General features: G+C 41.4%; 1 protein-coding gene across 4 annotated transcripts in view; it reads right to left on the bottom strand.

The window, feature by feature from the left end:
* Positions 1–19,974, bottom strand: part of wnt5b (wingless-type MMTV integration site family, member 5b) — a 130,742-nt gene that overhangs the window by 9,546 nt on the left and 101,222 nt on the right. For all 4 annotated transcript variants that reach the window (XM_072267760.1, XM_072267759.1, XM_072267758.1 and 1 more), the window contains exon 4: positions 13,081–13,373. In XM_072267760.1, the coding sequence (XP_072123861.1) occupies positions 13,081–13,373 (293 nt within the window). The remainder of the gene's footprint in view (positions 1–13,080; positions 13,374–19,974) is intronic.

Genomic DNA, 19,974 nt, shown 5'->3' on the forward strand with positions numbered 1-19,974 from the left:
TTTTTATTAACGACCTGGATGTGGGGGTAGAAGGGTGGGTTGGTAAGTTTGCAGATGACACAAAGGTTGGTGGTGTTGTAGATAGTGTAGAGGATTGTCAAAGATTGCAGAGAGGCATTGATAGGATGCAGAAGTGGGCTGAGAAGTGGCAGATGGAGTTCAACCCGGAGCAGTGTGAGGTAGTACACTTTGGAAGGGCAAACTCCAAGGCAGAGTACAAAGTAAATGGCAGGATACTTGGTAGTGTGGAGGAGCAGAGGGATCTCGGGGTACATGTCCACAGATCCCTGAAAGTTGCCTCACAGGTGGATAGGGTAGTTAAGAAAACTTATGCGGTGTTAGCTTTCATAAGTCAAGGGATAGAGTTTAAGAGCCGCGATGTAATGATGCAGCTCTATAAAACTCTGGTTAGGCCACACTTGGAGTACTGTGTCCAGTTCTGGTCACCTCACTATAGGAAGGATGTGGAAGCATTAGAAAGGGTACAGAGGAGCTTTACCAGGATGCTGCCTGGTTTAGAAAGTATGCATTATGATCAGAGATTAAGGGAGCTAGGGCTTTATTCTTTGTAGAGAAGGAGGATGAGAGGAGACATGATAGAGGTGTACAAGATAATAAGAGGAATAGATAGAGTGGATAGCCAGCACCTCTTCCCCAGGGCACCACTGCTCAATACAAGAGGACATGGCTTTAAGGTAAGGGGTGGGAATTTCAAGGGGGATAATAGAGGAAGGTTTTTTACTCAGAGAGTGGTTGGTGCGTGGAATGCACTGCCTGAGTCAGTGGTGGAGGCAGATACACTAGTGAAGTTTAAGAGATTACTAGACAGGTATATGGAGGAATCTAAGGTGGGGGCTTATATGGGAGGCTGGGTTTGAGGGTTGGCACAACGTTGTGGGCTGAAGGGCCTGTACTGTGCTGTACTATTCTATGTTCTATGTTCTAACTCTTCCTACATCTGGCGTGCACCCTGAGGCTCCTGACAGTAGCGCAAGAAGAGAGCATGTCCGGGGTGGTGAAGGTCCCTGATGATGGATGCTGCTTTCCTGCAACAGACTCCGTGTAGGTGTGCTCAATGGTGGGGAGGGCTTTACCCATGATAGATTGGGCCGTATTCACTGATTTTGTAGGATTTTCTGTTCAAGGACATTGGCATTTCTATACCAGGCTCTGATGCAGCCAGTCAATATACTCTCCACTACACATCTAAAGAGGTTTGTCAAAGTTTTTGATGCCATGCTGAATCTTTGCAAATTCCTAAGGAAGTAGAGGCGCTGCTGTGCTTTCTTCAAATTTGCTCTTACATGCTGGGCCCAGACAGGTCCTCTGAAATGATAACACTGGGGAATTTAAAGTTGCTGACACTCTCCACCTGATTTCCTGATAAGGACTAGCTCATGGACGTCTACTTTCCTCCTGAAGTCAATAATCGGTCTTGCTGACATTGAGTAAGAAGTTGTTGTTATGGCACCACTCAGCTAGATTTTCTATCTCCCTCCTATATGCTGATTCATCACCACCTTTGAATTGGCTAAAAACAGTGGTGTCATCAGCAAACTTGAATATGGCATTGGAGTTGTACTTAGCCTCACAGTCATCAGTGTAAAGCAAACTGAGCAGGGGGATAAGCACAAAGCCTTGTGGTGCACCTGTGCTGATGGAGATTGTGGAGGAGATGCTGTTGCCAATCCGAATTAACTGTGGTCTGCATGTGAGGAAATCAAGGATCCAGTTGCACAAAGAGATATTGAGGCCAAGGTTTTGAAGCCTATTGATTCATTTTGAAGGGATGATAGTCATGAATTCTGAGCTGTCATCAATAAAGAGCATCCTGATGTTTGCATCTTTGCTGTCCAGATATTCCATGGTTGAGTGAAGAGCCAATAAAATGGTATCTGTTGTGGACCTGTTGTGCCAGTAGGCAAATTGGAGTAGATCCAAGTCACTTCTCAAACAGAAGTTGATACATTTCATCACCAACCTCTCAAAGCACTTCATCACTGTGGACATAAGTGCTATTGGATGATAGTCACTGAGGCAGGCTGCCACGTTCTTCTTGGGCACCGCTAAAGTTGAAGCCTGCTTGAAGCAAGAGGTTAAAGATCTCAGAGATTGAAATCACACTATCATCAGGGGCTGTTGGAGTTTGTGATGGTTCCTCCATGTTTTGATGGTTAAAGCAAGCATAGAAGGCATTGAGCTCATCTGGAAGCAAAGCCCTGGGTGCCATGTCCCTTTATTTAACTTTATGAGGTGATCCTATTCAAATACCACAACTGTCGAGCATCCTTCATTGATTCAAGCTTAGCCTGGAACTGCCACTTTGCCTGTGAGATGGCCTTCTGGAGATCGTACCTGAACCTGTTCTAGCTTTCCTGGTCACCACACTGATCTGGCCTTCTGCAGATTGCAGATCTCAAGATTCAACCAGGGCTTCTGGTTGGGGAGGACTCTGAATGATTTTGTGGAGACACATTAATCTACAACTGTTTTAATAAAGTCTGTGACAACCATGATGCATTCATTGAGATCCACGTGAGTCCTTGAACACGGTTCAGTCCACCAACTCAAAGCAATGCCGCAGCCACCTCTCTGCCTCCTGTGACCACTACCTTGTTTTCTTAACCTCTGGAGCCTCTTTAGCCTCTGTCTGTATACAGGTAGGAACAGGACAGCCAAGTGATCCGATTTACCAAAATGTGGTCCGGTCAAGGAATGGTAGTCATTCCTAATCTTAATATAATAGCATTCTAGTACTTTGGGACCTCTGGTGCTACAGGTTATATGCTGATAGTTTTTGGGCAGGGTTTTCTTCAAACAAGCTTGGTTGAAGTCCTTGACTGTGATTTGAAATGCATTGGGGTGGACTGTTTCATGTTTGGAGACAACATCATGCAGTACTTCAAGTGCTTGATTATAGTCGGCTACTGGTGGTGTGTAAACTGTGGTCAGAATTATGGAGGAGAACTCCCCAGGTAAATAGAATAGACAGCATTTGATCAATAGGTGTTCAATGTCAGGGGAACAGGAGTTCGACAAAACCATCACATTGGAGCACCACCGAGAGCTTATCATAAAACACACACCTCCAGCATTTTGCCTTTTCCAAACCAGCAGTTCGAACCATTCTGTAAATCAAAAAGCCTTCTGGTTTGATTACTCTATCTGGCATGTTGCATGAAAGGCACATCTCGCTCAGACATAGAACACATCATTCCCTCAGCTACAGCAACCTTGTCCACAATTTTGTTCTCCAGAGACTGCACACTTGCTAACAAAATGCTGGGTAGAGGGTGCCTCATCCCCTCTATGTTTCAGCCTGGCTTGAAGTCTCCCACCCCTTGCCTTGCTTCAGGCCATGGCCGTGAACCCTTGTCCTCTTAAAGGCACCGTATATGCTTGGTCTGATGAGCCCTTCAGAAGACTGAAATCTGTAGATCATTAAGTTGATTTAAAAGTACATTGCTATACTTACCTGCTGCAGATTGCAGTCAATGTAATTCAAAAGAGGTATATTTAGAAGTATTGTATGTAGCCCGCAGAACATTGCCATGGTTGTGGACTACAGGAGGAATGGAGACAGGCTAACCCCTATTGACATCAATGAATCTGGGGTTGAGAGGATGAACAGCTTTAAGTTCCTCAGCATAAACATCACCGAGGATCTCACATGGTCTGTACATACTGGCTGTGTGGTGAAAAAGGCACAACAGCACCTCTTTCACTTCAGGTGGTTGAAGAAGTTTGGTTTGGGCCCTCAAATTCTAAGAACTTTCTACAGGGGCACAATTGAGAGCACCCTGACTGGCTGCATCACTGCCTGGTATGGGAACTGTACTTCCCTCAATTGCAGGACTCTGCAGAGAGTGGTGCGGACAGCCCAGCCCATCTGTAAGTGTGAACTTCTCACTATTCAGGACATTTACAAAGACAGGTGTGTAAAAAGGGCCCAAAAGATCATTGGAGACCTGAGTCACCCCAACCACGAACTGTTCCAGCTGCTACCATCCAGCAAATGATACTGCAGCATAAAAACCAGGACCAACAAGCTCTGGGCCAGCTTCTTCCACCAGGCCATCAGACTGATTAATTCATGCTGATACAATTGTATTTCTATATTATAATAACTATCCTGTTGAACATAATATTTATTATACATTACTATAATTGCACATTGTACATTTAGACGGAGACGTAATGTAAAGATTTTTACTCCTCATGTATATGAAGGATGTAAGTAATAAAGTCAATTCAATTCAATTAGTTTACTAGCGCCATCTTGCAGTCTATTAACATTAGGCTAATTGCAATGAAGTAAGTTGGTCAGCAACACTATGATAGTGGGCTGCCAAAACACCTTAAATTGAATAAATCTGACCATATAGGAGAAATATATTCCTAAAATGAACAGGCAAAATAAATAGATATAGCCCACAAATATATCAAAGTAAAATTACACAGAAAGTTAAATCCTCCCAGTCTTTGCAGGAGAAAGGGGAGAGGTATACTCAGATAAAAAGGGTGATCAGAAAAGAAGAACCAAGAACCTGTAACAGCAGGAGCTAACGCCAGCAAGAAAAAATATTTTACTAAAATAAAAGGCCATCAAACAAGAGATTAAGTTGCTCAGTAATGCAAACAGACCTATAATTATTTTTCCCAATTATTCATGTGAAGTTTCAAAACATACCCTCCCTAGAGATAACACAAATAAATTCCATGAATTTAATATAAATCAGTGTAAGCCATGAGTGAACTGTATAATGCAGTGATTAAATCATATCTCCTGTACTGAGACAAGTTCAAAGTTCTGGATTCTGGTTGTTCCTTTTTTTGTTGCTATTTTGGGTGATTTTGAATTGGGGTGGCCTGCAGAAATGAACACTGAGCTAAACTCTGAACTGAATATTCCTGGACTCTTTCAATTTTGTGTTTTATATTTTGTGTTGCTCGCTCATTTTCTTGTTTGCAAGATCGGTTTTTTTCTCGCGTGGGGAGTAGGAGGGTTGATGATTTTCTTTGCGCAGGTTCTGTGGTTTTTCTTTGTTTCATGGCTGTCTGTGGGGAAGACGAATCTCAGGGTTGATAATCATTAATTTTCTTTGAATCTTTAGACGAGCCAACAGACTGATTCTCAGGGTCTAAATAATGAGGGAAGATGAGTGAAATGTAGGCTCGCTGGCATGGGAAAGACAGCCAATGGAGAACCTACTGCATATAATACACCAGAGATTGACAATGAGATGTATTGAACTTCACTTCTGGTTAAACAGTAGGAAAGCATTGGTTAATCCAATTATTATATTGAAGGCTGAAGGAATTCTTGACACATTTCAGTGTATGGACTCCACTTTCAAGGCCAAGAATTAGGAGAAAACTCTAGGATTCTTTAAAACATAACCAAATTTTTTGTAGTTGGAGGAATAAAGTACCAACTGCCATTGACTATCACGTTGTAGCATTGACAGGCTACTCCCTACTAATAAGTATAATAAAAGTTACTATGTACATTAAAAATGGTGTCCTCTCTCCATGATAAAACAGGGACCCATCATCTCTACAAGGACATTTCACTTGCACTTTACTTTTGTCATTTCAGAAAGTGCCTTTTTTTTTACTTTTCTGGTAACTCTGTACATATTGACACTAAACTGTCGATGTTGTTTTCAGATGCATGTCATACATTCCTACAGCAAAAAGTTGGAAGCTTTCGTTTTTCAGCTTCACTTGTACATTTATTCATTCTTAACAAACTATTTTAAACTAAATCAGCTATTAGTGTGCTGTAAAATAATTCTTCTCACTCTGGACTTCTAATGGTTGACAAAGAATTTATATTGCACCTCCAATTTGTGAGTTTCATGTTCAGAAAGATGTAATCAGAGAATATGACAGTGGTAAAGTATTGGATATAGTCATAAACAGAATATAACAATGAAATAACTTCCATTATTCCCTCCAAGCACCATCAAGAATAATGCAAACAAGCTACTTCGCAGTTTTGTTTTAGAAGAAGCATAAGGCAGTGACATTCTTTCCCAATGTTCCTGTCTTATCCATCTTTAAGCAAAACTATACTATGCATGCCTTTGCTCAGATGATGAGACAGGGAAAAATATATAATACTATCTCTTTCCTAGCTCAGAGTGAAGCCAACTCTGTGTAGTCATTACCCTCCACAACCCAAAAGGTAAGGACAGACAGATTTTTGAAGCTGACTGACTGAAACCGGGGAAGAAATGTAAAAAGTCTAATTTTTCATTGCATTGTGTGAAATCAGCAAATGTACATTTCAAATTAATCAACAAAATGCTGAGGATCTGACCAGAAAAGAAGCTTTGTTTAAGTGGTCATAGAACACAATATGTAGATAAGCCTACAAGAGGAGAGGCTGTACTTGATCTGGTATTGGGAAATGAACCTGGTCAGGTTTCAGGTCTCTCAGTGGGAGAGCATTTTGGAGATAGTGATCACAATTCTATCTCCTTTACCATAGCATTGGAGAGGGATAGGAACAGACAAGTTAGGGAAACGTTTAATTGGAGTAAGGGGAAATACGAGGCTATCAGGCAGAAACTTGGAAGCATAAATTGGAAACAGATGTTCTCAGGGAAACGTACGGAAGAAATGTGGCAAATGTTCAGGGGATATTTACTTGGGGTTCTGTGTAGATACGTTCCAATCAGACAGGGAAAGGATGATCGGGTACAGGAACCGTGGCGTACAAAGGCTGTTGTAAATCTAGTCAAAAAGAAAAGAAGAGCTTACGAAAGGTTCAAAAATCTAGGTAATGATAGAGATCTAGAAGTTTATAAGGCTAGCAGGAAGGAGCTTAAGAATGAAATTAGGAGAGCCAGAAGGGGCCATGAAAAGGCCTTGGCAGACAGGATTAAGGGAAACCCCAAGGCACTCTACAAGTATGTGAAGAACAAGAGGATAAGACGTGAGAGAATAGGACCAATCAAGTGTGACAGTGGAAGAATGTGTATGGAACCGGAGGAGATGGCAGAGATGAATACTTTGCTTCAGTATTCACTACGGAAAAGGATCTTGGCAATTGTAGGGATGACTTGCAGCGGACTGAAAAGCTTGAGTATGTAAGAATGTACTGAAGCTTTGGGAAAGGATCAAGTTTGATAAGTCACCGGGACCGGACAGGATGTAACCCAGGCTACTGTGCGAAGCGAGGGAGGAGATTGCTGAGCCTCTGGCAATGATCTTCACATCACCAATGAGGATGGGAGAGGTTCTGGAGGATTGCAGATGTTGTTCCCTTATTCAAGAAAGGGAGTAGGGATAGCCCAGGGAATTATAGACTAGTGAGTCTTACTTCAGTGGTTGGTAAGTTGATGGAGAAGATTCTGAGAGGCAGGATTTATGAACATTTGGAGAGGTATAATATGATTAGGAATAGTCAGCATGGCTTTGTCAAAGGCAGGTCGTGCCTTACAAGCCTGATTGAATTTGTTGAGGATGTGACTAAACACATTGATGAAGGTAGAGCCATAGATGTGGTGTATATAGATTTAGCAAGGCATTTAATAAGGTACCCCATGCAAGGCTTATTGAGAAAGTAAGGAGGCATGGGATCCAAGGGGACATTGCTTTGTGGATCCAGCACTGGCTTACCCACAGAAGGCAAAGAGTGGTTGTAGATGGGTCATATTCTGCATGGAGGCCAGTGACTAGTGGTGTGCGTCAGGAATCTGTTCAGGGACCCCTACTCTTTGTGATTTTTATAAATGAGCTGGATGAGGAAGTGGAAGGATGGGTCAGTAAATTTGCTAATGATACAAAGGTTGGGGGTGTTGTGGATAGTGTGGAGGGCTGTCAGAGGTTGCAGTGGGACATTAATAGGATGCAAAACCGGGCTGAGAAGTGGCAGATGGAGTTCAACCCAGATAAGTGTGAGGTGGTTCATTTTGGTAGGTCAAATATGATGGCAGAATATAGCATCAATGGTAAGTCTCTTGGCAGTGTGGAGGATCAGAGGGATCTTGGGGTCCGAGTCCATAGGACACTGAAAGCTGCTATGCAGTTTGACTCTGCGGTTAAGAAGGCATATGGTGCATTGGCCTTCATCAATTGTGCGATTGAGTTTAAGAGCCGAGAGGTAATGTGCAGCTATATAGGACCCTGGTCAGACCCCACTTGGAGTACTGTGCTCAGTTCTGGTCGCTTCACTACAGGAAGGATGTGGAAACCATAGAAAGGGTGCAGAGGAGATTTACAAGGATGTTGCCTGGATTGGGGAGCGTGCCTTATGAGAATAGGTTGAGTGAACGCAGCCTTTTCTCCTTGGAGCGACGAAGGATGAGAGGTGACCTGATAGAGGTGTACAAGATAATGAGAGGCATTAATCATGTGGATAGTCGGAGGCTTTTTCCCAGGGCTGAAATGGCTAGCACGAGAGGGCATATTTTTGAGGTGTTTGGAAATAGGTACAGAGGAGATGTCAGGGTTAAGTTTTTATTATGCAGAGAGTGGTGAGTGCGTGGAATGGGCTTCTGGCGATGGTGGTGGAGACGGATACGATCGGGTCTTTTCAGAGACCCCTGGATAGGTACATGGAGCTTAGAAAAATAGAGGGCTATGGGTAAGCCTAGTTCTAAGGTCAGGTCATGTTCAGCACAGCTATGTGGGCCGAAGGGCCTGTATTGTGCTGTAGGGTTTCTATGTTTCGATAGAAGTTTTATTAAAAAGGTTCCTGGTCATGTTTATTTAAATCCTCCACCTTTCTCACTATAGTATGGTAAGTTTTATTTTTTTTTATTTTATTCTAGAGATACAACATAGTAACAGGCCCACACAGCTCAATTACACCCATATGACCAACTAACCTGGTAACCTGTACGTGTTTTTTGGAATATGGGAGGAAACTTGAGAAGCACGAGGAAGCCCACGTGGTCATGGGGAGACTGGATCATTTGGTGTACGATGAAGCAATGAAGGAACAACTAACTGTATATTTTCCCATAACATGATATACTTCCACAACATTTTACATAACATTAAATATACTGTCATTAAATACATTTATTATCAAAGTATGTATACTATATACAATTTTAAGATTAATCTCCTTACAGGAAGCCACAAAACAAAGAAACCCAACAGAACCCACTTAAAAAAGGCCATCATACACTGATAATGCAGGGAATGAAAACAAATTGTACAAACAATAAAAGTAAGAAACTAATTTTCAGAACTGTAGTTCACGACAGTGAGTTCACAGTCACTAAGCCAATCACAGCCGGTCCAGGAGCCCGTTAGTTGAAGGCCACAGCCTCAGTTCAGCACAGAGATGAATAAACTTCGTGAGCAGCGAGCTGAACACCGGCTTCTCCCCTCTCCTCTGTCAAATGACACCCTGATCTTTTCAATCTGGCCTGGCGCTTAAATCGGCCAAACTGTGGGTCATTCCTCACTGTCGGACCCAGGCTCTGCCACTTCCAGATGACTTGAGGCCCGGGACCAACAGCCTTGATTTGGCCTATACCTGATCTTCCCAATTTGGCCGAATGCTTAAATCGGTCAAACATCAGCTTGTTCCTTGCTCTTGGGCCAGGGGCCCTGCCACCTCGACTTTACCTCACCTCAGATCTGCTGCTTTGAATCGCCTTCAAACCCACTCTAGCAATGGCCAAACAATAGCTCATTGCCCGCTCTGGGGCCCAAGCCCTGTGCCTCAATTCAGCCCACACACATCACGCTGCAATCGCCCTGCCCCTTCGAGACTTCAATTCACACCACAAGAATGCCAAGTTCCACTGGCAGTTCAAAAGTTCATCTCTGAAGAGGAAGTTACAGGCTGTAATTGTTTTCGAGAAAAAGTGTGATTAGTAGTTTTGTTTGCTCCCAGTAAGTCGTCGCTGTGCTTCACCTGCGCCATCTTAGACCAGAAAATAACAATTAAATATTGATAGCTATTTAAAAAATTTTAAATAGATTTATCTATTGTGAACGTAAATTATAGTGTACATGTATAATATAAATTATAAGTTAAAACAAGTTCAAATAGAATAAATATTAAATGAAATTTAATAAAATACTTGTTTGCACCTACCTTTTCAGTCAATGTTAGTAATTCTACTCAATTAGAGAGAGGCCTTGCTGCAAATGTAAAGCTGAGGCAGATGTAAAGTGGCAATCAGTTCCTCAGCTCAGGACATCTTTGCTCCAGGACTGAACTCAGTGCTGAGTTCAGCAGCAGCATGTCAAGTCGGACGCAGTCTCTGACTCTGGTTCTTCTCTGACCATGATCTCACTTTGGATTATAACAGAAAGGAACTGACAAAAGAGCAAGTCCCTACATAACCACTTGCAATATGTTTCAGGCAATTTCTCTTAAACATGAAAGTTTCTTCTGTAACAGTTCGAATTGTGATCTTAGCACTAAGAATACCTTTTGCTAGTTTGCATGTGTGCTGCAGACTTCAGCTAAAAGTTCCCTTTTTTTAATTAACTAATCTTGAACTCAGTGTTGAATGAGAAGCATCAGAAATAGCAATAGAACAAGATTATTTACAAGTTGGATTAGTTACTTTGAAAGAGTAGAACTCTGAACTTCCAGCACCAAAATAAAAAATTCCATCCCACACAATGCGACTTGATCTAGTGAATCCATTTTAAGTATTTCCTTGAGGGCCAAGTGACACGGTATGAATAGAATTTTACCTCCTTGGTGTCCGATATCCCTAAGTGTACCTCGGCCTTTCATATCACACTCAAATCAATATAATTTACAGAATGCCAAAAAAAGACTTTGTAATGACACTTAAAGGCATTACACAGTAACATATGAAGGGAAATATGAACAAATTCACAAAAGTGGTTTTGGGCTAACACAAATAGAAAATCTAGTGGGAAAAGACATACGTATTCACAAAATAGGGCAAATTAAATTAAATGGGGTGAAGAGCTTCATTCTGATGGTGATGTCATCTTCCCCATCAGATTTCTTTTCTTTCAGCACACTATACAGTTGGCACTCAAGTGTCCTGAGATGAGCCCAAAAATTTATTCCAATACTTTATGCAATTAAAATTCATGCATATTAGCTCTAATGGTATCTCTGATACACACTCTAAAATATTCTACTGGTTCAAATCCTGCTTGTCAGACAATTCCAGGAGATGCTATAGTCAAACTGTTGACCTGGTACACATCCTGACAGACATTGTGCACAGTAGTTTAAGGTACTACAAATTACCAGAAGGAGCGTTTGATTCTACAAACAGGGACATATTTCACTTACCACTGATAGGCACAGAAAGCAGTTATTATACGGCATGTAGCATCATTGTAGTAAAAACTACAAAATTATCAGAAATATCAGCAAGTTAGGCAACATTTGTGGGAAGCGAAACAGAGCTAGCATTTCAGCTCAGAGACCCCCAACCCCATCCATCCAGGGCAATTGGTCTGAGGGTCTGCAAAAGTAAAGATGTCTACCCCGGGTGGGGCCTCGTGTGGAGTGTGTAGAGTAAACAGGATTCAGCATGATCCAGTCTATTGTCATAGATTTAATTTTGCCTTTACTTTTATATGTTTATATACTATAACAAAGTCACAGCCTATTTGAAGACTGTTATGACAATGGGTTTTTAACTAGAATTGGTAACTTCAGACATCTCACCCTGCAAAAACTCATTCAGGAAGGTAGCACCATCAATTTGCGGGAGACTCCTGGAACTTCCGGGAGTGGTGGGATGTGTGCAATAGAGTAGCTCCTTAAATAACTAGCTAGCTTAAATAACGTTAGCTATGCTAATGAACGAATGACGCCTGTTAAACTCACCTCAACATGTCTTTTACATTTTAACCCACCATGGGCAATAGAAAAGTCACTGTTGCAAACTGTGCAGTGAGCAACACTGTCATTATTTTTTACCCCTATTAGGCAGGGGTACACTTTAGTGTAGTCTGGGGTGATGTACGTTTTATGTTTTCTTTTTTAGGAACACTCTGCCATGGCGCTCTCTGTCTCTCTCTCTCACGCTCTCTCTCTCTCTCTCTCTCTCTCACTCTCAATCGATTTCCGGGATATTGTATATCATTTGCGGGCATCAAGGAGCCACTATCAATATGCGGGAGATTCCCGGAACTTCCGGGAGAGGTGGGATGTCTGTAACTTAGTTTCTCCTCCTACAGATGCAGCCTGACCTGCTGAGAATTTCCAGCATTTTCTGTTTCTATTTTAGATTTTCAGCATCTGTAATATTTTGGATTTTAACACATTGTCAGAATTCTTCTCTGTAGAAGCAGACGGGAAGTAGAAAGTAGAGCCAGAGAGAAGCCCACGGTAAGTTGGTTGATTTCAACAGGAAACTGCAGGCAGCCCTTCACTTAGTCCAACAGTCACATTAATAGTGACTCAGCCCAGAAACAATCCCAGAAATTCTCTCTTTACTGTTACACATAAAACTTCCTTTTTTATTACCTAAAAGAAAACAGCCCAAATTAGGTTTTTTTAGCTGATCTTAACAGGTTTCAGGATACAAATAGCGAATCTAATCTCATTTTCAATACATTTTCTTTCAGAATCACTGGACACCAATGAAATAATAAGACCATATACTAATTATTCCCTGAGTATAACATAAAAGTTTCCTGCAGAGAGATTGGTTAGAATGATGTTGATAGGAGTATGCCAAACATAGCTTTTGCTCGTGGGAATGTTCACACCTAGGTGAAATCTTATCGATTAAGTCATTCTGAACAGTTATGGATTGTAATTGAAGTTATCTGGTAAATGTGCATCTTTAGGTAGATTAACAAAAGCACTGTATCAAAATGAAAATAATTAAAACTACCTACAATTCAAAAGTACAATAGTCAAAATGTAGTATCAAAAAACAATATTAAACAAAAGTGAATGATTTACTGGTCAGTGGGTGGGTAGTTCAAATATATATATGAAGATACGTGAAAATATAGAACAGAGGCAAACTAAATGATAAGACAACATTGAAATTGAAGAAGTGGTCAAGAGGAGAGAGAGTGATCAACACCTTGGGATACTGCAGAAGTTGGAATGATATACGTGTCCAGAATAAAGCATCCCCATCCATTTCTTACCCTTCTGCCAGCTTCATTGTTTTGCAGGTTCATTAACATCCTGGCATGATCTTCTGAACCTTTGCGATAATTTTTCTCCCTCTCTCTGGCATCCACAAATTCTTTGGCGAACCTATAGCCATACTCTGCGTTGTCTCCACAGCCGCCCCACAGCCAATCTCGGGGAAGATCTTTGGGTCTGGCAGCACGACTGCACCCGCAGGTTGAGAGCTCCCCTTCGCGACATGCTCGACTTATGGCATTCACAACTCCCGCTGCTGATATTGAATAAGTGAAAGCAGTCTCCCGGCTCCCTAAGAAAGGACAAGTAGAAAGTATGGTTAATGTAAAAGGATGGAGGTAACATCGGATGCACAGCAACTGTGGCAGGGTTTGCAGAACATCACTTCCTACAAAGCAAAACCCAATAGCATGAATGGCAGGGATGCTTCACTACCAGATGAACTCAATGCCTTCCATGCACGCTTTGAAAGGCAAAACACAACTACAGCTGTGAAGATCCCTGCTGCACCTGAGGATCCTGTGATCTCCGTCTCAGAGGCCGATGTTAGCCTGTCTTTAAAGACAGTGAACCCTCGCAAGGCGGAAGGTCCCGATGGAGTACCTGGTAAGGCTCTGAAACCTGTGCCAACCAACTAGCGGGAGTATTCAAGGACATTTTCAACCTCTCACTGCTACAGGCGGAAGTTCCCATTTGCTTCAAAAAGGCAACAATTATGCAGGTGCCTAAGAAGAATAATGTGAGCTGCCTTAATGACTGTCGCCCAGTAGCACTCATATCTACAGTGATGAAATGCTTTGAGAGGTTGGTCATGACTAGACTGAATTCCTGACTCAGCAGGACCTGGATCGATTGCAATTTGCTTATCGCCACATTAGGTCAACGGCAGACGCAATCTCAGTGGCTCTCCACATGGCTTTAGACCACCTGGACAACACAGACACCTATGTCAGGATGCTGTTCGTCGACTATAGCTCAGCATTTAATACCATCATTCCAACAATTCTGATTGAGAAGTTGCAGAACTTGGGCCTCTGTACCTCCCTCTGAAATTGGATCCTCAACTTCCTAACTGGAAGACCACAATCTGTGCGGCTTGGTGATAGCATCTCCTCCTCGCTGACTATCAACACTGGTGCACCTCAGGGGTGTGTGTTTAGCCCACTGCTCTACTCTTCCATATACACATGACTGTGTGGCTAGGCACAGCTCAAATACCATCTATAAATTTGCTGGATACAAGCATTGTTGGTAGAATCTGAGGTGGTGTCGAGAGGGCGTACTGGAGTGAGATATGCCAATTAGTGGAGTGGTGCCGCAGCAACAACCTGGCACTCAACGTCAGTAAGACGAAAGAGCTGATTGTGGACTTCAGGAAGGGTAAGACAAAGGAACACGTACCAATCCTCATAGAGGGATCAGAAGTGGAGAGAGTGAGCAGTTTCAAGTTCCTGGTTGTCTAGATCTCTGAGGACCTAACCTGGTCCCAACATATCGATGTAGTTATAAAGAAGGCAAGACAGTGGCTATACTTCATTTGGAGTTTGGCATGTCAATAAATACACTCAAAAACTTCTATAGCTGTACCGTGGAGAGCATTCTGACAGGCTGCATCACAGTCTGGTATGGAGGGGCTACTGCACAGGACCGAAGGAAGCTGCAGGAGGTTGTAAATCTAGTCAGCTCCATCTTGGGTACTAGCCTACAAAGTACCCAGGACATCTTCAGAGAGCGGTGTCTCAGAAAGGCAGCGTCCATTATTAAGAACCTCCAGCACCCAGGGCATGCCCTTTTCTCACCGTTACCATCAGGTAGGAGGTACAGAAGCCTGAAGGCACACACTCAGCGATTCAGGAACACAGCCATCCAATTCCTAAATGGACAGTGAACCCTTGGACACTACCTCACTTTTTTAAAATATACAGTATTTCTGATTTTGCACATTTTTAATCTATTCAATATATGTATATTGTAATGGATTTACACGTCACATGCCGGTGATAATAAAACTGATTCTGATTCTGACTATTTATTTATTGGTTTTCATGATTTTATAATTGCCATTATGCTCTACAGCCAGTGTAGTTATTGTTGAAGTATGGTAATTGGCAAAATACATGGAAATGTAAGCATAGAACAGCTTATACTGTATATAATAATAAATTATAGCATAGAAAATGGTGATTCATCTCAATGAGTTTACAATGGCTCCTTGTGTAACAAATCTATTGATCCCATCCCCTCACTCTTTACCCCTTGGCCAAGTAAATTTATATTTGTAACGCTGTTCGACTATTTCCATAACCATTGCAGGTGAGCTCAAAAATCATAACTCTTCTCCATATTAAAATAAAAGCTTACTCCTTATATCTCTTACCCAAAACTGAACCCTTCATTATTAATCGGAATATCTCCTCCCTCTTCGGTCTTACTTTTGAAATATCACTGATCTACCAAAATCTCTTTTCAACCTTCTTCACTCCAGGAAGAACAATCCCAGCTTCGCTAGCCTAACTTTATACCTGGAATCATTCATCCTGGAAACAATCCCAAGAAATTCCAGCATGTGCTCTTGGATATTTCCATCCATCATAAATTGCACTGACCAAAATTGGGCTCAATATTAGTTGTGCCCTACCTACAGTTTTGTACTGTTCTTCTCCATCCCTTTACCTTTCCCACCCAGCCGGGTTCACCTATCATATTTAGCCACTCCTCCTTCTCTCCCCCCCCCCTTTTTATTCTCTAATCTTCCCCCTTCCTTTCCAGTCCTCAGGAAGGGTCTCAGCCTGAAACATTGACTGTTTATTTATTTCTGTGGATGCTGCCTGACCTGCTGAGTTCCTCCAGCATTTTGTGTGTGTTGCTCTGGATTTTCAACATCTACAGAAACTCTTGTGTTCACCATAACCACATGCTTTTGGTAGTTCATGGTTCAATAGAGCCCCAAGATCCATATAAGAAACAAAATCCATATGCTTTATTTACCAGTTTCTATATATATATATATCTAGTTCCCACTTTCACACATGCAGATTAGAACTGTGCAATTTAATCTCTATCAAATGTATTTGTTCTTTCTGGGAAAGCATATATATCAGTTCACAATTGTTTGTATTAAGTTTCATCTGTCAATCATTTTTCCATTTTGCCAGCCTATCTAAACTCTCTTGTAGACTGTTCATTGTTTATTACTCTTTCTTTGGCTTGTATCACTATAAATGTTGATATTTTAATCTGCATTCACTCCTACATCATTAACATAAGGAGAAAAAGAAAATTAAGATCCCAGTATTAATTCCTTTCACCATCTGTCTGAAAAATTACTATTTGGCATTACTCTGCTTTCTGACTTTATAATACTTTACTATTCATTCTGGCATTTCAATTTTCCTAATAAACCTTTTGAATGGGACTTCATCAAAACCTTTAGAATAAAGAGCATCTATACAAATCCCTATGTCAAGTTCTGTTAATTCATAAAAATTCAATCAGGTTAGTCAATAAATGATTTTCTTTTGTCATGAATACATGGTGGATTTACTTCCTTTATTATCTCAAAGCTTTTCAAGAGTTGATTGTAAATCATTTTGAACTGTAGAAAATGTATGTCACATAAGAAGTCCTTAGGATCATCCTACCTATGCCAATAGAAGATGGGCTAGCCAGTTTAACTCCAACCCATGTGATGTAGCTAGCAGATCACGACTCTTTAAGTATACATCCAAGTACATTTGGAGGGCTTCGATGCTTTTTTGCTGGTGGGGGGGTGGGGGGGGGTGGTTGTTGCTTTGCTGCTGCTTGTGCGTGGGAGGGGGGAACTGGCGGTGGTACTTCAGCATTCGATCAGTGCAGGCAACATTCTTGTAAATCTCCTCTGTACCCTATGCAGTACAATCACATATTTGTTGTAAAATGGTAGGAAGAACTCCATGGAGTACTCTAAATGGTATTCTATACTCTTCTAGCATGATGTCCCTTGCCTCAGCTAATAATGGAATACATTCTGAATGTTTCTTTAACTATCTGTTTTGTTTAACTTACAAGATCTTTAGACATATACTCTATACTCTCAATGCTCTTCCACACTATTCAATAGCTTCCATTTATTTCTCTTGCCCTTTTCAACCTCTTAAAATACATTATTTCACATTTTTCTGGATGTTACATCCATAAAGGCCATTTATATCTACCTATGGAGACACAAGAGAGTACAGATGCTGGAATCCAGAACATAAACAATCTGCTGGTGGAATCCAGATGTAAGATTTTGATCTGTCACCTCAACAACTTCAAGGCCCCCCACCCCCAGAAGCTGCTTGGCCTGCTGAGTTTTTTCCAGCAGGTTGTCTGTATATCTACCTGTGGTCAAAAGTTTTCAGAAGAATTTCTAAACCAGTTCTAAATCTGCTGGTTACATGCCCTATATTGTATCACCTACAAATGATTCCCTCCACATTTAAACATAAACCATTAAGTAATTGTAAATAACCAGGGTACTGAGCTCCATTAGATATCCACTGGTAACAGATTTTCAGTTACTCTTTGCTTCCTGCCACTGGTGTAGTTCACCACATTCTTATTTTTTTACTAGACTACTATGTGGACTTTGCTAAATTCTATGCAGGCCATATCAAATGCAACACCCTCACCTACACCCCCTCCCCACCAAAAAAAAACACAAGTTAGTCAGACGAGATCTTCACCCAACAAATCCGTGTTGATTGCCCATGACAAATGGGAAGATTTATATCATCCCTCAGAACTGATTCCTATCATTTATTTTCACTACAGAAGTTAAACAGCCTGCAATTTCTCAGTTTATCCCTTTATCCTGTTTTAAACACTGGTACAACGTTAGCAGTACTCCAATCTTTAGCATCATTCCTGTGGTCAGGGAGAATTGAATAATTCTATAAATACCCATTGTACTTACATAAACAACTTCCCCACATCAGAAGTTAAACTGAATTGTTGCACGTACTGTATATACACCCCTTTTGAATAAGGCTGTTACATTTACATTTTCCAGCCCTTCGGCCCTCCCTCTGAATCTAGCAAGCACTGGTACATTATGGCAAGCCTTCCCCAATCTTCACCCCCCCCCCCCCACAAAAACTTGGGATGCATTCCATTTGGACCAATTGGTTTGTTATTCTAAGCACAGCCAGGCTTTTAGTTACATCACCTTTTACAATTTTCACCTTGTCCATTAATTCTGCTAGTTCCTCACTATTGAGATTTTGGTTGTAACTTCTTCCTTGGTAAAGAGCAGTGCAAAATATCCTTTTATTTTTCCAACTATACCTTTTTTTTGTCTTAATTGGTGTTTTTCTTCTCATTCTTTGCCAATCTTATTTTCCTTCTCACCTGTTGCCCCCCCCCACCCCAATCAAATTTATATATTTATCTTGGTGAGCAGCTGAATTATTTACCTCATGTGAGCCATTCATTCCCAACTCTTGATTTATAATCTCTCTCTTTGTGATTCATCGAATTCAGCTTTTGGTTCCTTTGCCCTGCCTAAACATGCCTGACCTGTACCCATAATTAAAGAACCGACGGTATTTCAAATTCTTTGACTTCAAATGATAGAAGTGAGTAACAGTCTCAATATCAACAATCTGTACCTGTTCACGAGGATGGAAAAAATATTCGTTGTCTTATCTGAAGGACAGAAGTCCCATAGTGGCCTGACCCAACTATAAATGCTCAACTCCCACCAGTAATAGAAAAAATTAATTTATCTCATTACTCCCAGTAGTTTTTTTTTCCATTTGAGACAACCACAACTACATTTGAAAATGTGTTGGTTGTGAGATACAAAACATTTGAACTGTATGAGCTCAAGTTTTCTTTTCATTGTGTGTTCGATAAAGTAGAGAATTCCGATAAATAGTCAAATCCCTGAAATGCACTCTGTTATATTGTTAAAAAGACAAACAATAATTAATAGAGAAAAATATATAATGAAATGGTCTTTCAGATTGGAGACTGTGAGGTTAAAAAAAGTTATGTTTTTGATCGTCTGTTCTAAAATGGCAAAAGCAGTCTATAAATAAGCAACACACAGAAAATGCTGGAGGAACTCAGCAGGCCAGGCAGCTTCTATGGAAAAAAAACTACAGTCCCTTCAGCAAGACAATATAAAAAATATCCTTTTAGGATGGCATTATATTTTATGTCATTAAATGTTTAATGGCATTCACAAAATGAAGCCCTTTGAACTGAAGATTAAAGTAGCAAACATTTGTAACACCCAGAGAAAGGCTTCACTGCTAATATAATGAATGGTCTTTCTGTGTGGTATATGCTGCCTTTTTCTAACTCCCCACTAACTAAGGAAGAGATTCCCAACCCTTCTCATGCTGTCAGGTGAAATCAGGGGTGGGGGGGGGGGGGGCGCTATCTGTGGACAGCCTGAGTTTCAGGGGGACTTTTCAAGGGATGAAGCAGGGCTCAGCTGAGGAACAGAGGGGTCCAGGTCACAGGGGGGTACGAGTGATAGACCTGGGGAGACCTCACCAGGTAGAGCAGAAGTATCGCCAGTCGTGTCAGAACATGAAGAAGTAGATGAGGGGGCACGGAGGTTGCAAAGAGTCAGGAGACCACTGGATATGCTGGCCTATGTAGCACCAGGGGGTCAGAGTGTGGCTCCTACCGCTTTGGGGAGCTATGTCACTGCCCTTTACACCTGGGTTGGACCTTGTGCTTTGCAGGAAGGATTGGCAAATTATCTCAGAGTCATGAGGTCATGGCTAAGTTTGGTGAGGGGAGAATGTGACACCCTGGGAAAGGTTTCACTGTTAATGTAACGGTCTTTCTGTAGCAGCAGTTGTTAGAGATAACGGGAGCTTAGAAATGTGCGCCATTCAATGAGGGGAGTGTTTTTT

The sequence above is a fragment of the Mobula birostris genome, chromosome 9 (assembly GCF_030028105.1).
Source record: "Mobula birostris isolate sMobBir1 chromosome 9, sMobBir1.hap1, whole genome shotgun sequence".
NCBI lineage: Eukaryota > Metazoa > Chordata > Chondrichthyes > Myliobatiformes > Myliobatidae > Mobula > Mobula birostris.